The sequence below is a fragment of the Larimichthys crocea genome, chromosome XX (assembly GCF_000972845.2).
Source record: "Larimichthys crocea isolate SSNF chromosome XX, L_crocea_2.0, whole genome shotgun sequence".
Classification (NCBI taxonomy): Eukaryota; Metazoa; Chordata; class Actinopteri; family Sciaenidae; genus Larimichthys; species Larimichthys crocea.
Window position 1 is genome coordinate 17,075,575 of NC_040030.1, and position 23,064 is coordinate 17,098,638.

Consider the following 23,064-nt stretch of genomic DNA (forward strand, 5'->3'; position numbering starts at 1 on the left):
TTTCTGGTCGAGGATCCCAACCCGTGTTTCTCCCTGAGAGAGAATGAAGACCAGCGGCAGCTCCTATGCAACGACCGCAGGAGTAAATTCAACTTCAACCCGTTCGGCCTCCGCTTTGGAAAACGCCACAGTGGCTACACTTTCAGGAGAGCTGTTCAAAGAGCCAGGACAAATACGCTGTCACCCCTTTCTCTCTTCTTGCGAGAACTGGAGGTGCCCACCTGAGACAGATCTGTCTTCCTCTGTGGACTTTTGTCCCACTGCTGAAAAGAAAATCAACATGTGACAAGTCTTTCCATGTGCTCAAAAAGGTCTTTTACTTCAGATGAAATGTTTCTGTGAATAAAACTTTTGTACTAACTTTTACTGTGAAATGATTTGAAGATCTACAACAATCTAAAAGAGGTACAGAGAAAGTCTTAGACTAATAATTAATAACTTTCACTCCACCAGAGACCCATTAATCAACAACAGGTACCAGACAGAAGTGTTACACATCATCTGAAGAGAACTAGCATCATCACACATGAAGAGAGCTGGGCTCATTCATTCCACAAGAGTCTCATCCTTCCAGTCAGACCCTTCAATGACATTCAGTACTGTTCAAAGAAATATTCAAATAAACCAGGCCAAATGAACACATTCATTCAGATATCTTGAACCTACCTTGAGGCCAAAGGACCGCTTTGTAAATGGCTTTGTCTTTGTTGTTTTCCTTTGACAAACAATGATAGTACATTTTATTCCTGACAAGCTGAACATTGCCTGTACTTCAGCTCTTTGTTCATTTTCTCCACTCTTTGAAACTGACCTCAGTACAGCCTCTGAAATACAGTAATGTCGGCTGAGAATGGTGGAGTTTAAGAGATGAAGAAATCCAGATGAAATACTCTCGTGCTCTTTTCACAAGAAAAGCCCTTTGACATAAAAAAAAACCTGTCATTTTCCTGCAGCCATCAGATGGCACTGCAGCACCTTTTTAAACAATACTACAAACAGCATGCAGTCCACTAGCAGTACAGTACTAATTCATATTATTAAAGCTCCAATAAGAAAATGATAAAAACCTGTATCTAACAACTGAATACTGACTGAATATTAGACAAATAAAGAATGTGTTTAGGGGACTTTATAATGTACAGGATGTAGAGTTTATGTTTAATGCAGATATTCCATTACATTTAAACTCAGTTATTCTTGGATATGTTCAAAATTCAAAACATACTTGATGACAGAAACTTAACATTTCATCAAATCTAGATTCTCTTCTGCCATTTCAAATACAAACTCTAATAAGATAATAATGTATTATCAGCTATTTCCTTAAATAGACTGACTCTGACCGGTTCTGATAAACATTAACTGTTCTAGTTATAGGAATGACCTCAGCGTGTCCTATTTTACTTGCTTAGATTTCTTTCTTATGTGCTGTTTTACTTTTGTCCAAACACAATTTCCCTGCCTGTGTGTTATTAACAGTTTCATACATATATACATATAAGATAATGTGATCTGTCTTTTATCATCCTGCTCTCTCTAAACTTTGTGAAGATGGTTTGCACACATGAGCAAATGATTCATCTCCTCAGGTTGGATCATTAACAAAAGGTGTTGTGAGGGAGTTTTCTATTCCACACAGAGTCAAACATACAGTATGTGTTGAGGACAATGTATGGACCGTGTTAAAGCTTGAATTATGACAGACACTGCCTTCTCTCCAGAGCAGCTGTAAGTTTGTTCAGGAAAGCAGTCGCCAGTCTGATCATAACTATGGTAACCGAGGTCAGAGGATAGGACTGTCTCATTCAGCATGTAGACATGCTGCAACATGCTGTAACTTTTCTCTCATAAACTAACGTCTGTTAAATGATGTTGATGCTACACTGACTGTAATCAGGTGAATGGTGTCTCTGTCGTACGTCTGTTCTCACACTATGTAACTTTGGGCTCCGGGTCGGGAGAAGTACGTAACGCTTTACGGCACTAAGTCACAGACCACCAACTATTTGACTGATTCTGGTGAAACTGGATCATATTTTATGGAGAAAATGTTTTCTGGTTTTCCCTCTGATGTCCTCAGGCTGCTCCGCCTCAACTCTCTGTGATTTACAGAGTTTATGATGGACAGTGAAGTAAACTGCTGACAGCTGTAGCTGCTGTTAGCTCATGTTAGCTCAGTTTGTTAGCCGGGCTGTTCAGACTATGAGCTTAGAGCACAGAAGGAATGTTAGTGCTCGTACTGTTATTAGTTAATATGTCACATGCTCATGTTAACTCAGTTCATTAGTTGTTGTTAGCTCAGTTTGTTAGCTGCTGTTAGCCTATGTTAGCTCAGTTTGTTAGCTGCTGTTAGCCTATGTTAGCTCAATTTGTTAGCCGGGCTGCCCGGACTGTCAGTTCAGTACCACAGGTGTTTTGGAGCACCAGAAAGAAGAATACTTGAGGTTCTGTCAGTCAGGGCAGCTTGTTCAGAAATGAGGCGTCATCATACCATGACAGGTGTAATAATAAATAATACATAATAAATCCTCCATTGTCCTTGATCAAGCTTCAGTAAACAGGACTGGACCCCAGTACACTGACTGAACTTCCCACTGAGGAATAGAATTCTCCACATCAGGCGACATATTTTGGTGAAATAACATACTCATACACACACTTTCCTTCATGAGTGTCAGCTTTATTAAGTTACATGTCACTGTTTCCAGCACGGTTTACAACACAAGGTCAGACAGTCACCACTGTTGTTTAAAAAACTAACAACTGGAGCCGGACGTTTTCACTCTTCCCTGCTGCTCCATCACTCTTTTCTAATTCTGATGAACTAAGACAGGAAGACAAATCCACCATCACGCTCACAACGTCACCATTTCCATGGAGTTGACCTAATTGTGCAGTCTGCTGCAGAGTGCCACTTTTAGACGGAGGCAGGAGGAAAGCGGCCTTCAGGATTTTTAAGGTTTGTCTCGGAGTGATTCAGTTCTGCTAAATGAACGACTGGTGGAGGAGGAGGACCACTTAGTGACACTTTTGGCTTTTTGAGGAGTGTGTTGTGTTTGATCGTGGTTCAGACAGGTGAAACACAAGAGTCTATAAAGGTTACAGTACCAGGACAGTACAGGTGACAGAGAGAAACACACTAACACAGCAACTGGAGCTGTTAGAGAGAAAATGCACTTCTTTAAAGGAGCATACCAGAGTTTTCTAGAGGCGTCAGGTGATTGACAGGAAGTAGATGGTGACATAATGCAGCACTGATGTAAAAATCAGACTGATGTATGTGTGAAATTGAAATATGGCCCAATTTAAAAAAAAACACTGGTATTGTCCTTCAAAATAAGAGCGGTACAGTCTAAGAGAAAAGAGATGTTAGAAAAGGAGTGTGTGCGTGTTGACAGGCCTCTCTGCATCATGGCTGTGTATTGCGCGTGTGTGTGTGTGTGTGTGTGTGTGTGTGTGTGTGTGTGTGTTCAGATCTCCTTCAGGTCCTTCTGGATGCCCCACAGTGTGTCGGCGCTCTTCTTCAGCTGGGCCACTTCATCGTCTGTCAGCGTCATGTTGACCACGCTGCTCACGCCGGTGTTGTTCAGCACGCAGGGCAGAGACAGGAAGACCTCTTCACCGATACCATACATGTCCTACACACACACACACACACACCAAACAGAGTGAAATAAGGAACAGAAACACCATGTATGACCATGTAAAGACAGTGTTAGTCAGAGCTTTACAGCTGTTGGCTGCTGTGTTTTTGAACTCTGGACAGAGCCTCTGTCTTATTATTAATTATTTCAGGAGAGCTGCATCAGATGATTGCATTGTGGGTGATAAATATTAAATAACTTGAACCATGGACTGCTGAACTGCTGTGTGTGTGTGTGTGTGTATGTGCGTGTGTGTGAGTCGGACCTTGACCATGGTGGAGACGGGATGGACACGGCTCATGTTCTTGACGATGCTCTCGGTCAGATCTGCCACACTCAGGCCGATGGCCCAGTTGGTGTAACCCTTCAGCTTGATCACCTCGTAGGCACTGAGACACAGACAGCACTCTGTTAACGTGTGTGTGTGTGTGTGTGTCTAAGACTACAGGAAAACTGCATGTATAAATACACTTTGTAATAACTCACATTTACTAACATAAACGTTAAAGCACATAAAGTCTAAAGTCTGCCCCTTTAAAGCACTCATTGTTTATAGATATTATAGAAATATCATCTATAATCTGTTGCACTGTTTCACAGCTTGGGGGCCTGAGCTCCACTAGGGGTCGCCACAGCCGCCGAAGCCTCCTCGATTTTAAGGGACGTAAGAAGACTTAAAAATATATTAAAAATATATATACTTTGTATCTCAGTATAGTATTCATTTCTGTGAAGAAAAGTAGATGAAAGGATTATTTTAAAGTTTCAATTATTCATTAACGTGAATTGAATGCGACAGTATAAGGTCACTGTGAAGACCTGAACACGAGCTCTATTCGCAGAGCCTTTCCTCTGTTCCACAACCTCGTCCTCATTTAGAAAAGTTCAAACCACCAAAGAGCTCAAAGAAGAGGACTATGAACTGACACATTCAAATCTCAAATCTCATGAAAACTTGGATGAAATATTCACAGGAAATCATTTCTGACACAAAGTTTGTCCAGCTATGGTTTCACAGCCATTGAAGCTGAAGCTCTTCAATGTACAGTGACTGTCATAAGTTCATGCACAGCTCTTAGAGCACGTTAGGCAGTCAGTGAGTGGAGCTGCATTAACGTTGTCGTTCCCTCTGGGACAGCATGAACTTGAAACTGTAATCACTGGTGGCTCAGATAAGAGAAGCAATCAGAGCTCGGATGATGTTTAATGAAGACACAGAATCAATGATAGCATAATCAGTGTTGGCCATGACAGGGTTCAGCGTGTGCTCTGAGATAAATGTACAGAATTCAAGCTGTGACGCTCCTCCAGCTCCTCCTCATCTAAACTGGATTGACGTAGAGAACAGCGGGATTGTTCTGGATAAACAAGCCTACACAGAAACAAGTTGTACACGCTGCTTTGCAGAGAAGAAAATGGACGCTCTTCTCTCAGAGGTATGTAAACTGACGAGGGGTCAGATGAAGGAAAGTGGAAGCAGACTGTTGGCTAATATTTTCTGGCAGCTAGGTTTAGCTGAAAGGAGGAAGAAGAACTCAGCTTCTGGAAGCAGTTAAGAACAGTGAATTATCTGCTTTGTTGCATGGTTGGTATGTAAGATTGTATGATACAGCTGGAGGTAGGAAACTATTTCCAAAGTAGCGGGAAGTAGTGGAAATAGAGAAGTCTAAATATTTGAGATTTACATCCTTACTCTGTTCATATCTGTTGCTCTTTAAATACCTCTCTCTCACACACACTCTGTCACACACACCATACCTGTCCACCACCGCCTTGTGTGTGGCCTTCCACTGCTCTTTATCGGCATCAGTGCCGATCTCAGGGTTCAGCTTCTGCAGGTTGACTCCTGCCACGTTAGCACCGCTCCACACAGGCACTGAAATAACAACACACACACACAGTTAATACTGCACTGTGTGTGTATAATGTCACTTTTTCACTGCAGCCTGAGGATGACCTGCATCGTCATGTTCTTAGCACCACAGTAGATGATGGTCTGCACGTCCCCAGTGTGTAGAAGCAAACAGGAGAACGGAGATGGCAACAAAACACATTTAACCACCTAAATAAATCAATCCGAGTGCCTCGAAACTGAAGCGTTTAATTCACTCTCCTCACCAGACTCCTTTAACAAAAACATTTCAGCTCATGGAAGACGGTATTTGCTGGTCTACCGCTGCCTCAATCTGCAGCAGCTAATGTTTGGATCCAAACGCATGTGTTACAACACCAAAGTCACACAGTAACACAAACAAACTGACCCATGGAGGCAGCTGTGGACCAACAACTCCAGGTGAAATGACTGTTTTTGTCAAAGTAGTCTGGTCGTGTTAAAGTTAGGCTGCCTGACAGTCAGGTGAAGCAGTGAAAACATTCTGAATACAGTGTACACTTATACTGATACAGATTTTTTTAGGTTGGTCTAAAGGTTAAAATACATTTGCTGCCCCCGTCCACTGCAGCACAATGCTCAGCACCTGTGCTGGTCCTCATGCCGACCATGTCTACTATGGATCACAACCACGTTTCACATATCCCAGATGGAGGCTTTAAGTGATGATAAATAACAGAGCGGTTCCTGTGTGGACCCACCGCTGGTGTCTCCGTGCTCTCCCAGCACCCAGCCGTTGAAGGAGCTGGCGTGGATGCCAAGGCGTTCGGCCATCAGGTAGCGGAAGCGGGCTGAGTCCAGGTTGGTGCCGCTGCCGATGACGCGGTGCTTGGGCAGGCCGCTCAGTTTCCAGGTCACATAGGTCAGCACGTCCACTGTGGAGGGAGTGTTAGAAGCAGAGGTTTACTGACATGTGATAAATTCATGTAGACAAACCCAGAGTGTGTGTTAGTATGCTGACCAGGGTTGGAGACCACGATGAGCGTGCAGTTGGGGCTGTGCTTAATGATCTGGGGGATGATGGACCTGAAGACGTTGACGTTCCTCTGCACCAGGTTCAGGCGACTCTCTCCCTCCTGTTGCCGAACGCCGGCCGTCACCACGACCAGACGAGAGTTGGCCGTCACGGCGTAGTCTGAGGGAGGAAGACAGAAGGTGAGACCAGATCTGGACATAGGGCTGCACGATATGGCCTATAACCAATATCTCGATATTTTTAAGCCATATCGCGATATACGATATATATCTCGATATTTTTATTTCTCCTGTAAATCACTATGAATGTTAAATTTAACCCTTTGATACAACAAATAACATCAGTCATGATTCAAATAGACCCTTCTATTAGATTAGTAATGGCTGCGCCGCGTTTTAGCTGCGTCCTCTGCCCTGTGTCAACTCACACCGGGCGCGTCTTGGCCGCGAGAATCCTGAACATACCATGCGAGACCCCGCGATAAACTGTATATAAAGAAAACACAACAAACAGCTGACTTTGCTTCTCCGACGTGGAGGAGATTATAAAAAGCATCTGTTGTGTCATAAATTATTGTGTTGTTCCACTTCAACAATTCTCTCATCGTCCATGTTGAGACCCTTTGATCGATCTTTGATCACCTGGTGCCACCGGTCATGACGTAACGTTGGTGTGAAGTTGTAAAAAGCTACATGAACTGCGTATTGTGTTTTATTTTGAAAGGGGGCAGAAGTTTATTATGTTGATTCTCTGTCGGATTTCCTGTCTGGTGCGATCTGCTCTGTTGAAATTTACGAGGTTTAGCAGCGGCTCGCGTCAAAAATAGAAATGCTATGGAATGCTCGCGCCGTGGTGCGGAGAGACGCTTCTGAGACACTCCGCGGCGCGCCCTGTGTGAGTGCTCTCATTGACTAGACTGGCAGCTATCTGCTCCGGTGACCGTGGCGCAGCCACTCCGGGGCCAGTGGGCCTTGTCTCTCCTCACTTGATACAGAAAGTACGCATGCGCGCAGGGGATTTTTCTGGGTGGGCGGGGCAGTGTGCTGCGTGCTGTGAGCAGCACCAGGAGTGAGTGACACAGGCAAAACTCCGAGAATTAAATGCTGACGACTTAAAACATTTACGTGACAAATACTCGATGGTCACGATATAGTCATTTCATACATCTCACGTAGAACAAGCCCCTATCTGGACATGTCTTTTTCTCTCTGATCTGAACTGAAGTACAGCAGGGAAGTATTCAAAGAAAGATTCTGCAGCGTCTCCTCTCAAAGTGTTGTATTATTACACTGTTTGTTTCCACTTCAAAAAGTTTGTGTCCATGTCTTTTTCTCTTTACCGCGCACGGTGCAGCTGTATGTGAGTGGGGAGCTCCTGACCTTTGTCGGCCACGATCTTGGAGGTCTTGAGGAAGAGGCTGCCGTGCTGCAGGTCCATCATCTCTCCTTTGAGACGATCCTCCATCACATCAACCAGAGCCAGCTCATCACACAGGTCCTACACAGAGGAGGAACATTAATGTGAGATGAGCTTCTACAAGTCAAATCAAATCAAATTTTATCTGTATAGCCTAAAGTCACAAAGTACATTTGCCTCGGAGGGCTTTACAATCTGTAAACAGTCTGATAAGATTTGCACAGATCAGCTGAGAAGAATTAAGCCATAAACCATGAGCTTAATAACTTCATAAAGAGCAAAAACCTTAAGAAAACTCAATGAACACATCACATTCATCAACAGACTCTTCTTGCACTTCTTCTTTATATATGAGTAAATGTAAATTAATGTATAATTATATGATATAATTTATAATATATACAATCTGATTTAGGTGTCTTACCCTCAGCAGGATGCTGACAGCACAGGCCATGCCCACCTGGCCCACCCCGACCACTGTCACCTTGTTCCTGGGAGGCTCAGCAGAGCTGCTGGCCAGAGGGCTGATCAACTTCTGCAGCACTGAGGACATGATGGCAGCTGCAGGGACACACAGAGGACAGGTTAGAAAGTGAAGCTAAAACTGTCCATCATAGGCTCCAGCTGACGCCTTTAAAGGTCTTTTTATCCCCCCTGACAACAGCAGATCATCACAGTGAAGAATATTATCTCCATAAACTACGCAAATAATTCATCAATTAACAAAACTGTTGATCAGTCAACTAATTGATTCATTTAGTCACAGGTAACTCTGCATAACACACATAACAGAATCAGTCCAAATGTGAATAATGAAAAACTCCACAGCTGACAACAACCCAACCGATCCTGGTCCAGCACCACACCACAGACACTTACAGGACGAGCGGATGGGCATCAGGAAGCGAGACATCGTGGTGATCGTGTCCGAGTGCGGGAACCAGTCTGAGTCCATCTAAAATACTCTCCGTCTTATCAGGACTGTCTCATTCACAGTAATCATTCTCAGGAACAGCATCATCTGTACGTGCTATCATACCCATCCCTGCAGCACACAGTGCTGGACTTATCATCTCTGATTCTATGATTCACTTCTCACAGGAATATTGCGTTCTTAGAGATTTTCCACGAAAACGTTTCATTTTAGGGCTACATTCACTTCTTGTTTTCGTACTGTTGAGAAACTTTCATGTGTTTTTGTGAATTTGGGCTATACAAATAAAATTTGATTTGATTTGAACTACCATCTACTGTATAGCCTTGTCACACGATCAAATAGAGACTTTTTAAACATCAGCTTGGTGGGTCACTAAGTCAACAGGAAGTACTAGCAGGTTAAAAAAATGTCCACCTCTGTGTCGTGACCTGGGAAACTCATGAATCGTGAGGGTGTGTTCATGTTTGCAGAGGTTACTAAACATTTTTTATGCAATTTTTTGGCACGTACTGCCTGAAAAACCTTCTGAACTACATTACCCAGCAATCATCACTGTGTTTCTGTATGACAAAAATAACCAAACCAAAGAAAAATGAAATGATTTATGTTTATAGTTGTATCAGCTTTATAGTCTGTGTAGAGTAATATCAGACATCAAGTTAATCTGCAGCTCAACCAGGACAGAAACAAAGTTTTTGCTGCGGCGCCTGATCCTGTCTGAACCCCTGCTAAATGCTAAATGTGCATTCACACAGGATCAGGGAAACCAGAGGTCTTTCAATTCAGTGGGGGTCATGCGTAGGGGCTGGGCGATATATCGATATTTTAATCTATATCGATATATTTTCAAAAGCGATATAGGATGAGACCATATCATTAATATGGATATAGTTTATTTTGCGTTAAAATGACTATACATGTCTTGCCTTGAGCCGCCAGTTGGCTTTTATTTCTCCTCCCCCTCTGTCTGCTCGTTGATGTCGTCACGTCAGAGTCTGATTAGTGTGTAAACAACCGAAGCAGCGGGGTTAGAGGTGGTGCACAGGTGTGTCAGCTGTTGCAGTGCATTGTGGGGTTTGTAGTATGAGTGGTGGAAGTGAGATTTATCGGTGGTCCTTTCATAATATATTTTTTTGTTTTAGCCTCTCAAACCCCTGAGATGTCAGCTGCTGCAACTGTCCGAGCAAGTGAGCAGACTAAGAACCTATTAAAAATATTATTTTAATAATGATGAATTCAAAAGAAAATACTCTAGCATTATTTAATGTTTGAAGTCTTTTGGACAATGTTTTTTTTTATATATATATCAATAGTTTTAAAGCTGTTAAAATAACTGCAAAACTTTTGTCCAGCAATTTACATTTCCTAAATGTCAGGGTGGCGCAACCATAAACATTGGACTTTTATTTTGAAGGATGTTGCATCAGTCAGAAGACCCCATGAGACCCTTGGGACTAAGCTAAAAGGTTTGTAGATCTCTGTCAAATACTGACAAAAAGAACTACGTTCAACTTATATGTAGGCTGTTACGCTTTCCATGTCAGGTGGTACAAAGAAAAATGTTATTTTATCATAAAAGTCTTTATTCTTAAAAATGTATTCTTTGAACTTCATGACAGGGGTAGAAGCTAATGCTAGCATCCAGACAGAAGCCTGTTGAACTTGAGATTAGTTCCAATTCAGGTGGTGCAACTGCAGGAATGTCACTATATAATGCTATTCAAAGCTTTAAGATTATCCATGAAACTTCTAAAATGTTTACTATTTTTATATTTAAAAATAATACACACTTTTACATGATAATTTGTTCATTTTAGATGCCACTATCTACTAAAGAAAAATCAGCACGACACAGGGCGCGCATTAACAATGACCCAGGTCGGGGTTTAAAGTTCTTATGGACGTCTTCTTCTTCTTCTTCTTTGGTAAAACAGATTTGGGCTCACTACTACCACCAAAATGACATCACGCGCTAAGCCAAATAGCGACTGAACAATGATAAACTTCCCTGTTCAGGTGTGTAGGAGAAACTATAGTTGTAGTTAAACATGAAAGGGGCTGTCCATTGCCAGTGTTTAGTTTCTTAAGTAACCTCCATGGCTGTGAAATGACACAGAAGTTCCTCAAACATCCACTTGAGGCTGGCTGCAGAAGTGAGTCAGTCTCCATAAGTCCCCATGTCCAAATGTCCAACTTCACAGCAGAAATAAACATGTTTACAGCCTGGTACAAAAAACTGTTTTGGTCTCTGTAGCTAATTTCCCCGTTCATGACAACTGTACTGAGGGTGAATTAATATACAACTCACCTGTTCACATTATATTAGGGTTTAAAGTTATGCAGAATTAAGAGCATGATTGACGGGTAGGTGTCATTACAGGTGTCTCAGCTCCAAGTTTTTACCCAGCTCTGGATTAACCAGGAGGTGACGCAGGCAGGCCAAGATGGCGGACACCAGAGCCACCACACTGAGCTTCACAACTACTCTTCAGAAACCTGTGGGTGACGTCATGGATACATTGTCCATGTTTTATACCGTCTATGATTCTGAAATATCATAGAAACATGGTGGTTCAACATGCCCCCCCCCCCCCCCCCAATTTCTGAAAAACATGAATTGTCCCCCCCAATAAAAATACACTAAATTATTCAAAATTAAACAAATGTCTTTTCAGACTTCACATTCTTCACACTTTAGATTCACATCCAAAAATAAATGACTGAAATGGTGGAACAAACATTCCACATTCCATCTCTGGCCTCCACTACAATGCAAATGAATGAGTAGTTTCTTACACACACACTGATGACACCAGCAGGCTTTAAGAAAGCAACTCCCTCAATCCTTCTCTCAGCTCTGGAAAGTGGCTGCAGCCTGGAGCTCTGGTCATTTGGTGTGAGTCATTTTGATCAAAAGTAGAATACTGGAACAGTAGTGTGCCCATAAATGATTTAGCAGTTAAGATACGCCCAGTCACTCTCCAACAGCAGTGCCCCCCTGCCCCCCCACACGGTGATTTGAGCCGTTAGCCCCGGCACCCTACCCCTACCCCCTGAAAGGTAACACAAGTGATTCCCTGCAGTAAATTTTGAATGACATGGCGAGCCTCTACGAAGTTGTGAGTTATGGTGGTATGAGTTGCATACGGGCAAAAACAACAACAACAACAACAACTTAAATCTGTGATATTAGGAATCATTTAAAGTTCCCCCTGCTTCTGTCTCACTGATCACACGTTTCTCATTGTCATTAATGGGAGTTTTTCAGGTGCCTCTAGTGGCGTAACGGAGTTATGACAAGCATATCACTTTGTTATTGATTGCTCGTTTATGACCGCAAATGTCTGAGACAGCAGAGATGAAACAGAGGGAGCTGTGAACAACAGGTGTTATCAGGAAAGTAAAAGAGCAACAGTTCACACGTCTGCAACTGACAGGTTTGATTCCAGCAGTGGTCAGTGCAGACCAATATTCATTCATTTAACTATATAAACTATTACAATTATTACAAAGAACAAACACTTTGATCTGTCCAGCTAACAGACACTTCCAACTTCGTCAAATTGTCACAAGGTCATCTGGTCCTTCAGTGTTCCACTTCCTCTCACACAGCCCTGATCATGTGCTTTTCTGTCAACCGTCTCCATATCAACAGGTCAGCCTTTCATAATAAAGGTCGAACAGAGGTTGAGTGGAATTACTCATACGTCTACAGAGAAAATGATGGGAGCAAAAATAACAAGAATAAGTCAAGTGTGTATGAGATACACTGAGCTGAACGTAGGCAGACCTCAGATCAGAACAAGGTCTAAGTGACTCTGACAGAAGGAGGCGCTGTGCAGAGGAGGGGACACAGTGTACGACCGAAACCAGGACTCAAAGTTTATAAAAAAAAAGAACTGCTCTTTACAGTGACACGTCATCAGAACTGACTACAGATAGACACAAAGCAGTCAGAGAGAATTATGTATCCTATCAGCTATCAGCATGCATGAAGAACAAAGCCCTGTGTCCTGTGCCGTCCTGTGACATGCAGCTGCTGGCACAGCCTGTAAACCGGTCAGGATATCAGCTCATATCAAGGTCAGACTGGTACTGGAAACAGGCGGCGAGGCTTTGGGAGGCGGTTTGATTCTATAAAGGGACAAACCCTGTGACCCTTCTTCATGCAGGGAGACAATGGACCTGTTGGACGACACAATGCGTCCTGAAACGAGGCCCACCAGCAGCCTGACTGACTGCTGAGAGGACATGAGCTCATGTGTCCTCTCAGGAGCCCGGAGACATTTTCCCTGATGCAGCTTTGGCTCTGAATTCAATGGAACTGAGGTTATGTAACAGCCCGGGCCTGAGCCCTGCCGTGCCCTTAACACTGGTGATGCTCAGAGACAGTGAGGACACAAGTGAGGACACAAGTGAGGATACAGTTAGGATACAGTTAGGATACACGACACGACATATTTTCACTCTTGAAATGTGAAACATCCGCTGACAGAGAGCTCCGAAAGGGGAAGAGTTCAAGTTCAAGTCGAGTTCACGGTGTTTCCTGTGTCAGAACATGTATCTGAAAATCATAACCAGGCCTTCAAATAACGAGCACACGGCGGGAAACACAGTAAAACGAACAGAAGCGTCAAAGTTCGGACGGCGGTTCGTCAAATTAAAAGCCCAGTGTTGTTTTAACGACGCCGCAGACCGAGCTTAATGAGCCGGAGTAACGGCGCTATGCCGAGCGCCTATTAAGAGCCAGAGAGCTCATTGTGGCGTAATTAAAAAAAGAGAGTGCTTCAGGCACAGCAGAGAGGTTCAGGCCTGCCTCACGTGTCGTGGAAATGAATAAAAACGTGTTTTTAATGTGGTTCCGAGCAGCTGAGTGGCATTCCCTGTCAGTTACCGTAGAATGAAAATGGATTCCTGCAGTGGCTCCGCATCCATTGCTGCTCACACGTTCAGCACGCGCCACCGTGCAGCAGCGTCGAAGCCCACGCGGACAAATATCAATGCAAAATATTTCAAATATGAAAAGAACTTACTTTTTAGCTGGGGTTTATTTTTTAAAGGTCTGGTAGACGGTGCGACGTCCGGCAGAGAGATGGAGAGAGAAGGCTCGTGTGTGTGTGTGTGTGGGTGGAGCTGAAGGGCTTACAGGCGGGAGGAGGAGGGGGGAGGAGGGGGGAGGATGGTGTTCACGTTCATGTGAGGAGGGCTGCAGAGAGGGAGGCCAAGCGGTCGGTGTGGCATTTCCATGTGGCCTGAAAGATGAGAAATATGAGCAGCTGGAAGCGCAGAACATGCAGAACGAGTTCCCTTACACCGCTCAGACAGACAGTCAGTCAGTCAGATGCATGAGTGAGACCCTCTGCTCAGGTAGACCTGGTTCAAGTTCAAGTTCAAGTTCAAGATCAAGAAGTACTCAGATCCTTTGTTTGAGTAAAAGTAGAAATAGCATGATCTGAACACACTGAAGTACAGCAGGGAAGTATTCAAAGAAAGATTCTGCAGCGTCTCCTTTCAAAGTGTTGTATTATTACACTATTTGTTTCCACTTCAAAAAGTTAGTGTGTCCATGCCGACTTAGTGAGTGAGTGACCATTCTGAACAAATGACATCATTTTGTCAAGTAAACTTTATTACAGTTCAGGTGTACTTAGACACTCATTTGAATGCAGGTCTAACCTACTTCAATCCGTTAGTTGACTTAACTTGATTACAGTTGTTTTAACTTGAACAAGTTCATTTAATGGAACAGATGGGCATGGTAATAAACCAGTGAGCAATGTTTGAGTATTCATCAAACACATTCCATCAAATACAAAAGATTTTTGCTCTTGACACAGACTTGTGGGTGAAACATTCACTCTAGAATAGGTACTCTTTTACTTCTCTACTCATTACTTCAGCTGCTGTTTTCCCTTCTGTCACTATTCTGTGTTTGCAGAAAAATCATCATATTTTGAAATGATAAAAACAAAATACAGCTAGAAATATGAGTAAGTACACAATAAACTAAAAATATGTCAAGTTTAATTACATACAACCAAATCAATCTACAATTAACACTTTGCAGTAAAAACCTCAAACCTACATGACTAATGTCAACCTAAAGTTACAGCTTCTAAAGTGACTTCACTTAGAATGGAGCATCACAGTGGGCAGTCAAATATTTACAGCTGGCTACTTTCTGTATATTCTTGGCCACAGCACAGTCAAAAAAATACTTTTTTTGTTGCTTTTTGCATGTTTATGTGGAGAAATGTGCGTTTGAAGTAGTTTTATTGTGCACTTATGTGTTTGCTATGCTCTAAGATAGTTTACACTCCTCAGTCAGGCAGGTGCATGAATGAGTCACATTATTAAAGTGAGACTCTTTCTCTGCTGCCTGGAGGCAGGCTGTATTCCTCATACTGTCCCTTTTAGCTGCAGATTGCACCAGTGATGATGAAGTAAAGTAGAAATACCATGAACACACTGAAGTACAAGTACAGAAGTACATAAAGTACACATAGAAAGATTCTGTGGAGTGTCTTCTTTCAAAGTGTTACAGTATAATTACACTGTAAAAAGGAACTACTTGTTTCAACTTTAAAAAGTTAGCGTCCGTACCAACTTAAAATTTGAAGTTGACTAAAATTGATTTATTATTCTAAACAAATAAGTTTCTTTTGTCATATCAACGTGATTACAGTTCAGGTGTAAATCCCTTAGTTTGGCTGGATATTAAAACATTCAAATAAAAGCACAGAAGAATTGCCAGCAAAGAAAGATTCTGCAAGGTGTTATATCACTTTATTCTGTTTTTATCATTAAAAAACATTTTAATGTTGCAGTCCATCACATGCAGACAATTTGATATACTTTGTATAACAGTGGGTAGATTAGTAGCATAGTACAGCATCATGTCATGTATCAAATGCTATCAGATGAAGTGGACTAGAAAGTACAGTGTGTCTTTCTGAAATGTAAGGACAATGTAGCACAGAAAGAAAATGCTCAGGTGACTCAAGAGACTGGCACCTCAAACTCTAACCATGCCTTCAGATCTTTGGTGTTTGTCACGCAGCTCTGCACTAAGGAGGCTTCACAGCTCACAGTTCTCTCCACAGGTCTGTACACACCTTATCTTCAGACCCGGACACAGATGGACTATAGCTTGTAAAGAAAACAATGATAATCCATCAGGGTGTGTTACTGTGGTGGAGCGATTGTGGAAATATCAGATGCATATGCGCTTTTTGCAGAAGCCTGTGGTTAAGCCCGTTGACACACTCTGACCTACATGATATGATATGATCATATCAGGATTCGTTTTACCACTACTGATATGTTTCATGTGCAGAGAATGCTTCTGTTCATGTTCTCTCATTATTGGCTCAGCACAGAGAAAGATTCTTCCTCATTTTCAACCACATCTTCCTCCAGTGATCAAGAAGAAGTCATGGTCACGTACCTTTAAAGACTTATTGCATAACAGTATTGCGTAACAGAAACCTCTTTGTTCTGTGTCTACTAATAAGGTTTATCATTTATGGGCTCATGAAGTGATTTATGGGTTCAACAGTCACTGGGTCACAGTCAAACAGGACAATTATAAACCAGGACAGATAATCCACCTCCTTCTGGTTGATTTTCTTCAATCATTCACCTTCATTTATTCACGAATGATCCTCAGTGATGATGGTGGTGATACAGGCTACAGGCTAGTATCCAATAGGACGCTGTAGTTCTGCCTCCACTCGCTCCATCCAATAGGATGCTGATCCCGCCGAGAGCCATTGTGAAAAGAGCGAGGAGGGATTAGATTGGCCAGTAGAAGGGAGGTGGGGGGCGGGGGGTGTTAACAACAATGTGTTACACAACACAATGGAGCAGCCCCACTCTCTGTGTCTTTATCTGTCTGCCTCACTCTGTCTCAACCGTTTCTCATCCTTCTGTACACACATTCTCCGTGTTTGCTTCAGATATGAGCAAACGCTCAGGGCGTGTTAGGCTGTGGCCAAACAACACAAACAAAATGGATGCCAATACATCAACCTTGTGTATATGACCTGCTGTCAAAGGGAGATCATTACCATTATCTTTTGTACCCAGTGACATACATTTAAAGCATGCTTCTCTCACTCATTTAAAGAAAGACAAAAAGAAGGATGTATGTCCTGTATGTGAGCAGATGAACAGCATTCTCTGACTCTGTTTCCTCCTCATGTTTTTTAATTTCAAGTTCAAAATCTCCAAGAAAGTATTAGAGAATGTTTTCTTCTTCCTCGTCTTTCCATCCTCATTAATTATCTCCTGGACCTTCAAGTTAATCTTGCGTCCCCTCAGGGAGTCTTGACCTATTCTGGAATACATCTATCTCCAGGTTTGCTTAAACACTCATAAGCACCATGTTAGATAAAGTAATGATGGTAATTTAAGGTCCCATGTGTCAGATTTATGGGGCTCTATTTACAGAGCATAATATTCATAAATCTGCTTTCATGAAAAGTAAAAATGATTGTGTTTTTTGTGTTGGATTTATATATTCACCATGTTTGACCACCATGTTTCTACAGTAGCCCAGAATGGACAAATTAAACAGTTAGAAAAACAGATAATGCATATTTTTTACGTCTGTACAGAGTAGATTTTGATCAAGCAGTAATATTGTGACTGTGAAGTGCCAAAAACAGTGAGCAGTTCCTCAAATGTCCACTTGAGGCTGGCTCCAGAAGTGAGTCAGGCTCCATAAGTCCCCATGTTCAAATGTCCAACTTCACAGCAGAAATAAACATGTTTACAGCCTGGTACAAAAAACAGTTTTGGTCTCTGTAGCTAATTTCCCTGTTCATGACAACTGTACTGAGGGTGGATTTATATACAACTCACCTGTTCAGATTATTTTAAGGCTTAAAGTTATGCAGGATTAAGAGCGTGGACGCTTTGATTGACAGGTGGGTGTTATTACAGATGAGCTTGTTTGAGCAACCAGGTGTCATTCAGCCCGCCTCAGGTCCACTGATGATCTGATGCCGAAGTTTTTGCAGATTTTTAGATTAGCCAGGAGGTGGAAGAGGCAGGACAGCCAACATGGAGGCAGCCAGTGCAGCATACTCTGAGCTTCAAAGCTGCTCTTCAGAACCCTGTGGGTGACATCATGCATACACCGTCCATTCTTTATACTGTCAGTGATTTTGTCCGAGCAGGACTTGAGGCTCCTTATTGGATCATTCAGTACATTTGCCTTAAGTTAAAACCATGTGCCATACAGTAAAGTCTATCTTATGATCATGTGATCATCATGTGGTCAGTTCACTCGTGCTCCTCATAGTCAAACAGGTCTTCTTAAATGACTTGATAGAAACATTTCATTTCTTCACTAACCAGCAGCTCAGGTCACTTCAGCGACTCAACCACATTATGACCGTAATAAAGGCTAACTGAGTTGAATGCGTCCATCCAAGTTCATGAACTGTCTGTTTCGTCAGCCTTGAACTCGGTAACTTCTAATCTGAGGTGTGATCTATAAAAGTGCTGACACAGGCTTCAGCTCAGCAAAGATGGGAAAGACGAACCAGGAGCTGATGCAAGGTCACAGGGTGTGTGTTAGTCTTACTGAAGATAGTCATTTGTTTGGTCTGTGTGTTGCTGAGAGAATGAGACACACACACACACACACACACACACACACACACACACATTCCATCAAACTGGTGAGTGTGTTCATGTAAACAGTAATAGAGTGAGACTGCTGTCATCGCTGTCTGTGTGTTAAATCATGGCAATTGAGTCATGATGGGGTTAGCCTAGCTTAGCATAAAGAACGGAATCAAAATACATAAGAGAACCTGATTCCAGCATTATACTTCACCCAGACACACTTCTTTCTCCTCTATGTCGAAATCTTATTTATCTGCTTAAATCAAGAAACATATGTTCAATTCAATTCCGTTTTATTTAGACAACACCAAATCATAACAGTTATCTCATGACTGTTTCAATAGAGAGCAGGTTTAGACTGTTATTTACACAGACCTAACAATTCCCACCATGAGCAAACACGCCAGGTGTTCTGTTAACTTCCTTTACCAGGCACAAACCTCATTGGTAGGCAGCCATCTGCTGTTTTGATTTGCCCAGCCTGTGCTGGTGCCTGGTCATGGTCTGTCTCTTTTCATGGAAACAGCCTTTTAAAACCTCCCGTGTCCTCCTTTGTGCACTTTACCAGCAAGGTCACTAGTGGAGTGAAGGATAGGCGAGCTGCTGCACACAGTTTTTGAGATCAACAAGCTGCAGCCTGTGCAGTTATCACTGTAAATATGGAAGTGAAATGAAGTGTGCATGCCAGTGTTTACTCTTTACTGACTCTGCAAGGTCAGCCTGCTGAGCCTACGGTTAAGCCTCTAACCAATCAAAACGCACGCAGCTACTGGGCGGCAGCAGCCATCAATCATGAAGTAGCATGTGAACAAAAGCACCGATTGTGTTTGTGTCAGTCAGGGAGAAAGTTTTGGCAGGCTGAGGGGTCAAACAGGACAACTCCATCACTAGATACCTTCACATAGCATCACTAGATGGAGCTTCAATGCGAGGTCAGGTCTGACTTAGCTGGAGCACAAAATGTTCCTCTGCTGATGTCAGAGAGCGGCATGACCTCTGAATCTTTCGGATTCTTTGCACAGATCTGCAGCTTCATGGTCCTCAAACTCTGATGGAGTCATACCAAACTTCATGTTGCTTGTCTTTTGATCCAAACACACTTCTGACTCCATGTAAACCCATAGATCAGCTCACAACCCCCAACACTGCGACAGAGGCCGACACACTCTTTGCATCATGTGACAATAGATTATAAACCCCTGTTAAGCCCTCGTTCCTCTCACATTCTGCACAGCATTAACAGGAGCAGAGGACACAAACATGGCTACAAATGTTAACGTTGCTCTGTGTCTGATGAACTGTGTTCATCATGTCCACGTTTGACGTTTAATGAAGATTTTCTGCCAATACAATGTTTCCTGAAGCCCAAAGTGGTCATACATTCATACATATTATTATCTCTTTTTTTCTCGTGATAACAAGTTAATTTTATTTGTTTTCCCAAGGTCTTGAGGCATTATGTCGTGATAACAAATGTTGTTACCCAGAGATAATTAAAAAACTTTTTCGAGATCTCAAACTTTGTTTTCCCTGATCATTAATTTGAGATCTCAACAAAACAAAAGGATAGTCTAAGAAACATTATTCAGTGTAGCAATGTCAGAGGAACAGGAGGTTGCAGGCTATCCTTTTGATTTCTCAAGCTCTCTAATGAATTATTGCATTATATTGGTAAAACAACGTTTCGTTATATTCGCTGTTGCCTCATTATTTTCTCAAACTGTTTTGTCCCTTCAAACGTTGAATGAAGCCAAAAAACTGCTTGTGAGAGCTTCAGAGAAGCACAGCTGTATGTAGCTGTATGATGTATGATGTAATATGGATATAGCACAAGCTTGTCTTTTTCCAGTAAACCTCCCTCCCTGCTAAGTCCCAGGCCTGCTGTGGTGGATTCTTCCCACTGCCACATTCCTCACAGCGAGCCAAGCCAGGCCCCCCTCGTCCATGTGACCAGAAACACGGGCTGCTATTTCAGACTGACCTCCAAAACTGTGCACATGGCTGCAAGGACAATAGCTAGATGTGGGAATGCATGGATGAATAGGTTGCACATGCGCCAACACTCTCCCCCTCTGGTGTTGTTCTGTTGTCGGTGTTGACTTTTTCCCTCCTCACTGTAAGAGGCAGACAGCAACAGGCGGGCGAGGTCTCTGCTCGCACTGCCAGGAGTTTGTTTGTTTAAGGGAAAAAGTCTCTGAATGTCCTCATGTATTTCAAGTAACAGGCCAAGTATCATTTCAAAATGTAGGCTTCTCTCTGCCTCTGCAACAGGCAAAGAGGAAAACTGCCCCTGGGCCCCCGAGAACCCCAGGGGACCCAGAAGACCCGGGTCACTGCATGTCAGAATCAGAATCACTTTATTGGCCAGGTGTGTGTACACGCACGCAGAATTTGACTCTGGTTCACTGTGCTCTCAATGTACATACAGATATAGACATACAGTTTAACATGGAGTGTCAGTCGAGATTTATATCACTGTAGTTCCACTTGAAAACAAGGTGGAATGAAAAAGGTGGCAGGGCTTGAGGGTTTGGTTTGGTATATATATATATCATATATATATATATATATATATATATATACACACACCATGTTCTTTCTAATATCATCTACAGAGACCCAACTATCCCCACCATGAGCAAGCATTTAAAACTTGTTAGACAAGGCAAAACTTCCTTTAAGAAACTTCGGGCAAAACCCAGCTCATTGGTGGACCACCACCGTCTCATTTTTTCTTGATGTATCTGCATATTTTCAGCAGGTGACAAGTCTGGACTGCAGCCATGCAGTCAAGCATGTGCACCGTTTTTCTTCAGTCATGCTGTTGGAACATGTGCAGATTGTGGTTTGACATTATCCTGCTGAAATAAACAGGAAGTCTGTGACAAAGATGTTATCTGAATGACAGCATGTTGATTCAGAACCTGAACGTATCTTTCAGCATGAATGCTGCTGTATAATTTTACAAATAAACAATAAAGTGTGTTAGTATGAACATTAAAGTCCCTGTAAAGTAAGAATACATGTGTGTTCTGAGTTATCAACCACCCAGCCAAATGATTAAAATTATCAACAAGTTTATGAAATTAGGTCAAAATCAGGTAAAAATGAATTCTCAGCTCCAGGACTGTGGAGCTGAATGTGCTGAAGCCACGCCCACTCCCAAAAGCAGTCAAGCAGCTATTTTGATGATGAGTTCAGAAAATGACATGACTAACTTTGAAACACTCTAAGTGAGATGAATTCATCTCTATCTCTCTGCTCGGGGTGCAGGGGTATGCTCAGGGTGGCCTCAGCGTGTCATCAAGCCACCCTTTAAGGACCGCCCACAAAAATCCTGGACTGAAAACTGGTGAAAAACTGTTTGAACCTCTAACTCCACATTTCACTATTATATCCTTGAAAGTCTTTTCACGTGTTTTCAGCAAATATTTTCCAGCATATAATGTATTTTCATTGGTCCTGAAGACTTTGAGTGGAGAGCCCAAATCTATTAGTTACAAACATACTTTGGAGCCGCTAATAAATGAGCTACCAACATTCAACATCTGGCTTAAGGGTGTAGAATTTAGTGCCACCTAGCAGTGAAGTTGCCAATTGCAACCAAATGAATACCGGCCCATGCTTCACCCTGTCCTTCCAAACATGTAGGAAAACATACCCAGAGCCAGGGTTTGGTTTGTCTGCTCAGGGCCACCGTAGAAAATGACTCCATGGGGATCAATTTAAGGCAACAAAGACACAATGATTCTTATTTTCAGGTGATTATACACTAATGTAAACAAACTTATGAATATTATATTAAATTTCTGGCAATACATACTTCTAAATCTTACACCCTGGAACTTTAAAGAAATATGGGAACTGTATTAAATATTATATACCGTAACAAATTACGGTAAGGCTGCAAAGATCCATTTATGTAGAAGTAGAGTCCTGCAATGAGTCTGTGCCCTCCAAGCATGACCACTTCTAAACCTCCCATCATTTTCATAAACTCCCTTAATAACTTGAATAAGAAGATCTTATCATTCATTGTGATTGTACAATATGTTTGTGTTGATTTGTCCTGTACACGTGACATCCATTGCACGTCTGTCCGTCCTGGGAGAGGGATCCCTCCTCTGTGGCTCTTCCTGAGGTTTCTTCCACCTTTTTTCCCTGTTAAAGGTTTTTGTGGGCAAGTTTTTCCTCACTCGAACCGAGGGTCTAAGGACAGAGGGTGTCACTCCCTGTACAGATTGTAAAGCCCTCTGAGGAAAATGGACTTTGTGACTTTGGGCTATACAAATAAAATGTGATGATGATGATGATCTAACCAAGCATATCGTCAGAGTCTGAACACTAAATATAAACTAATAATCACAACTATAATATCTGTGAAATAGAGACTGTCGTTCTGCTGTAGACGGAGCAGAAAAGCATTAAAGCTGGAGGTTCATGGAGGTCTTTGGTGGCTGCTCTCACTCTGCCTGTCTGGATCTGGCACAAAGTGATGGAAACACAGTTTGTATCTGTCCTGATAATAGAAGCTGAAGCCTGACTGTCGCTGATGGAGCCCATA

General features: G+C 42.4%; 1 protein-coding gene across 3 annotated transcripts; it reads right to left on the bottom strand.

Moving 5' to 3' along the window:
• Positions 1 to 2,659: 2,659 nt before the first annotated feature.
• On the bottom strand, positions 2,660 to 14,054 carry ldhba (lactate dehydrogenase Ba). 3 transcript variants are annotated; one of them, XM_010741753.3, is made up of 8 exons: positions 13,898 to 14,054; positions 8,352 to 8,488; positions 7,891 to 8,008; positions 6,497 to 6,670; positions 6,237 to 6,410; positions 5,403 to 5,520; positions 3,910 to 4,033; positions 2,660 to 3,638 (listed from the first exon to the last, which is right to left on the bottom strand). In XM_010741753.3, exons 2-8 carry the CDS (start codon positions 8,478 to 8,480, stop codon positions 3,471 to 3,473), a joined length of 1,005 nt encoding a protein of 334 aa, XP_010740055.1. In that variant the 5' UTR covers positions 8,481 to 8,488; positions 13,898 to 14,054; the 3' UTR covers positions 2,660 to 3,470. The 3 variants fall into 3 exon arrangements, with proteins under 3 accessions (XP_010740055.1, XP_019128556.1, XP_027128106.1); XM_019273011.2 differs by lacking the exon at positions 13,898 to 14,054 and adding an exon at positions 13,759 to 13,810; XM_027272305.1 differs by lacking the exon at positions 13,898 to 14,054 and adding an exon at positions 8,807 to 8,897.
• Between the last annotated feature and the right edge of the window lie 9,010 nt (positions 14,055 to 23,064).